Source organism: Plectropomus leopardus, chromosome 20 (genome assembly GCF_008729295.1).
Source record: "Plectropomus leopardus isolate mb chromosome 20, YSFRI_Pleo_2.0, whole genome shotgun sequence".
Classification (NCBI taxonomy): Eukaryota; Metazoa; Chordata; class Actinopteri; order Perciformes; family Serranidae; genus Plectropomus; species Plectropomus leopardus.
In genome coordinates, this window is record NC_056482.1 from 5,707,788 (window position 1) to 5,710,836 (window position 3,049).

General features: G+C 46.0%; 1 protein-coding gene across 1 annotated transcript; it reads right to left on the bottom strand.

Moving 5' to 3' along the window:
• Positions 1-790: 790 nt before the first annotated feature.
• Positions 791-2,597, bottom strand: foxd1 (forkhead box D1). The gene has a single exon (XM_042509498.1). The coding sequence runs from the start codon at positions 2,342-2,344 to the stop codon at positions 1,343-1,345; it is 1,002 nt and encodes a 333-aa protein (XP_042365432.1). The 5' UTR covers positions 2,345-2,597; the 3' UTR covers positions 791-1,342.
• Positions 2,598-3,049: the final 452 nt, after the last annotated feature.

Consider the following 3,049-nt stretch of genomic DNA (forward strand, 5'->3'; position numbering starts at 1 on the left):
GCGTAAAATGGCACAAATTGGCTTTTTGTGTCACCAAAGTTCAAATGCCATGCTGTGGGGGCAAAATTAACATAAAATAACAAAAAATAGTGAGTGGATTAAGGTGGTTTTAACCTCCACTACATATCCTTTCATGCGCCCCTGTTGGCCCCGCGTGGCGTACCAGGAAGCAAACATTTCATTTTCTCTGGGAACAAACTGTGTCAAATAAGAGCCCATAATGAAATATTACGCTAGGAGTGTTTTCTCAAGAGCTGCCCAGCTGTCGACATCAGCACCGGTATAATCACCGACCTGAAGCAGGCAAAATACAGCCCCCGTGTCACCCCGCTGACACCTTCCTGTCCGCTCACCATAATTACGAGGATGAGTGTGAGAGAGGTCAGATGGACACACAGGGGCCTCGTGTGCGCATGTTCCAAACGCGCTGACATTAGAGAGTGTGTGCAACATCTGAACAAACTGTTTGATCACATGAAGAAAATGCAGAAATTTCTCTTGTTATGCGCGCTTTTTGTGGGAGACACTTCGCACTTCTGCAGCCTATTTGGATTGTTGTGACTGTATCAGCTGGTTGAGTAGCACAGGCACAATGTAAAGACCCTATAAAATCACACACACGTCCAACTTTTTGGCAAAATTATTTAGCCTAATTTCCTCCTAATAAACCCTCAATGTTATTTAATAAATTTATCTCCAAACAAATTATCCTTTTTTGCAAAACGAAATTTATTCTTGTTGAAAAACAAACTGTGTAAAAATATCACACTTCAATTACACAATACTTGCCCAAAAAATGTACAATGTTTTATTACTGAAATAAACACACACTGCATATTATTATTATTATAAATGTATGACTTGGCTCTCTGTGTTCGTTTTTTTAATACAAAATCAAAACCATAAAAAAAGTTTTGATTTGCCAAACTAATAGAAAAAAACATGGATGTGTTTGACACAAATACATTATTATTAGCCTATTTTCCAAACGTGATCATTTATAACCTGTCCATTATAAGTCCTGAGACGCCCTAAAAAACAGTGACTGAAATTACTTCATGAAATACAAGGAAAAAAAGTTTCAACAGTCTTGATTCACACCGAAAAAAATGAACATAAATATATCTTTTTAAACAGCATGAATATAGGCACAAATCGTGTTTTCTTTTTTTTTCTCTTATGTCCGTCATTCAGCTGCGTGCTATCAAACAAACATACAAAAATAATCCTACCTTCAAAGAGGGGCGTTTTTTGTTTTTGTTGCTGTGTCTCTTTATTTTTTTGAGTTTCTTGTGAAAGTTTAAGACATTTAACAGGCGCTCGCAGCTCTGTTTGGAAAGTTTTATACCGGGTGTAAAACAGCTCCGGGGTGCACGCTCTGCGCCTGAGTGGCCGCTGCAGGCCCCAAAGAGGACGGTAAGACCGGGATAACAGCCGGGGAAGTCCTGGAGGGGCTCAGGGACCCTCCGATGATACTCTCTATGGAGAAAGGGGACCGCTGCACCGGAGAGCTGGACTTCTGCACCGGGGCTGCAGCCTGCACGCTGGCTGAACCCAAACTGGAGCTGAGCTGCGGGTAAAACCTACTCCTGGCTAAGTCCGTGGTGGTGGGCATCAAAGACGGTGCGGGGATAATGGTTCCAGTGTGCCTGGAGTGCTGCTGTTGCTGCTGCTGCTGCTGAAACGCAAAAAGTGCAGAGTGTGTGTGGTAGGACTGGAGCTGGATGCCATATCCTCCGCAGCCGTACGGTCCGTAGCCATACGCAGCAGCGGCGGCGGGGAGAAAACTGTTGTGCTCCCGCAGCAAGTCCTGCGCCTGCTGCCTCTTGAAGCGCTTCCTCCGCCTCAGAAAGCTCCCGTTGTCGAACATATCAGCCGACTCCGGGTCCAAGGTCCAGTAGTTGCCCTTCCCAGGGTTCCCAGGCTCCCTCGGGATCTTCACGAAGCAGTCATTGAGCGACAAGTTGTGTCTGATGGAGTTCTGCCAGGCCGGGAACTTCTCCCGGTAGTAGGGGAAGCGGTTGCTGATGAAGTCGCAGATCTCGCTCAGAGTCAGCCTCTTTTTTGGACTCTGCAGGATGGCCATGGTGATTAAGGCGATGTAGGAGTAAGGAGGCTTCACCAGGGTGTTCTTGCCTGCCGGCTTGTAGGTGTCCCTGGAGGAGGTGGAGCTGTCCAGGCACGGAGGAGGAGAGCCGGCCAGGAGGATGCCGTCGCGCATCTGTGCCACCTCGTCCACGTAGGAGCGCGTGTGGTTGTCTCCATCCTCCCCTTCGCCCACCACGTCTATGTCGGTCTCTTCCGACAGGATGGAGGCATCCGACATCTCTGAGCTCAGAGTCATGGCTCACACAGGGAGCTGTGCGCCTCCGACCGCCAGATGAGGAAGCTGCCCTGCCCTCCCTCTTCAAAAACTCATATGAGGAGGGGGAGAGGAGAGGAGCACGTGTCCGCGAGAGATGTCCCCCTGCGTTCTCGCTATTTCCATATGTTTTCTGGGGGATTTTTTTGTTAAATAGCCGACTGACGAACGGTCCCGTCGATGCCAAGCGGAGGAAACGTGCGGGGAAACCTGCAAACGGGTCAAACCTGAATCACACAGGGGGCGGATCTTCTCCCGTTATTTATACCAGCGGCGTGGTCACATGGGGAAGAAACGTCACCGAGGCAAATGAAAAGACAGAGAAAAAATTAAATAACACAAAAGGTCTTTGAAAATTAACTGAGAGTGGGGTTTTTTTTTTAAGTTTGGTGTGGCCTGCATCCTTTTTAGTGGTCATTCACGGTGGCCTACAGTGCGCATTAATCTGAAGCTTTTATTCCACCGCAGCGTTTTGGGCAAAAATAGATCTTTAGGAAAGTCTAATTATGACCAAGATCCACGCGCATATCTTGACATTTAATTTATTTATTTAAGCTTCCATTATATTTTTTTAATGTGCATAAACAATATCCCCAAGTATTTAAGATAAGAAAAAATAGGTTGCTGCTAAAATATAAAATTTTAATATAGGCTAAAAGCAGATAGTTAAAAAACGCGTTGGGAAAT

Coding starts and splice junctions, on each gene's coding strand:
- foxd1 (XM_042509498.1), bottom strand. CDS start 2,344: ATGACTCTGAGCTCAGAGATGTCGGATGCCTCCATCCTGTCGGAAGAG.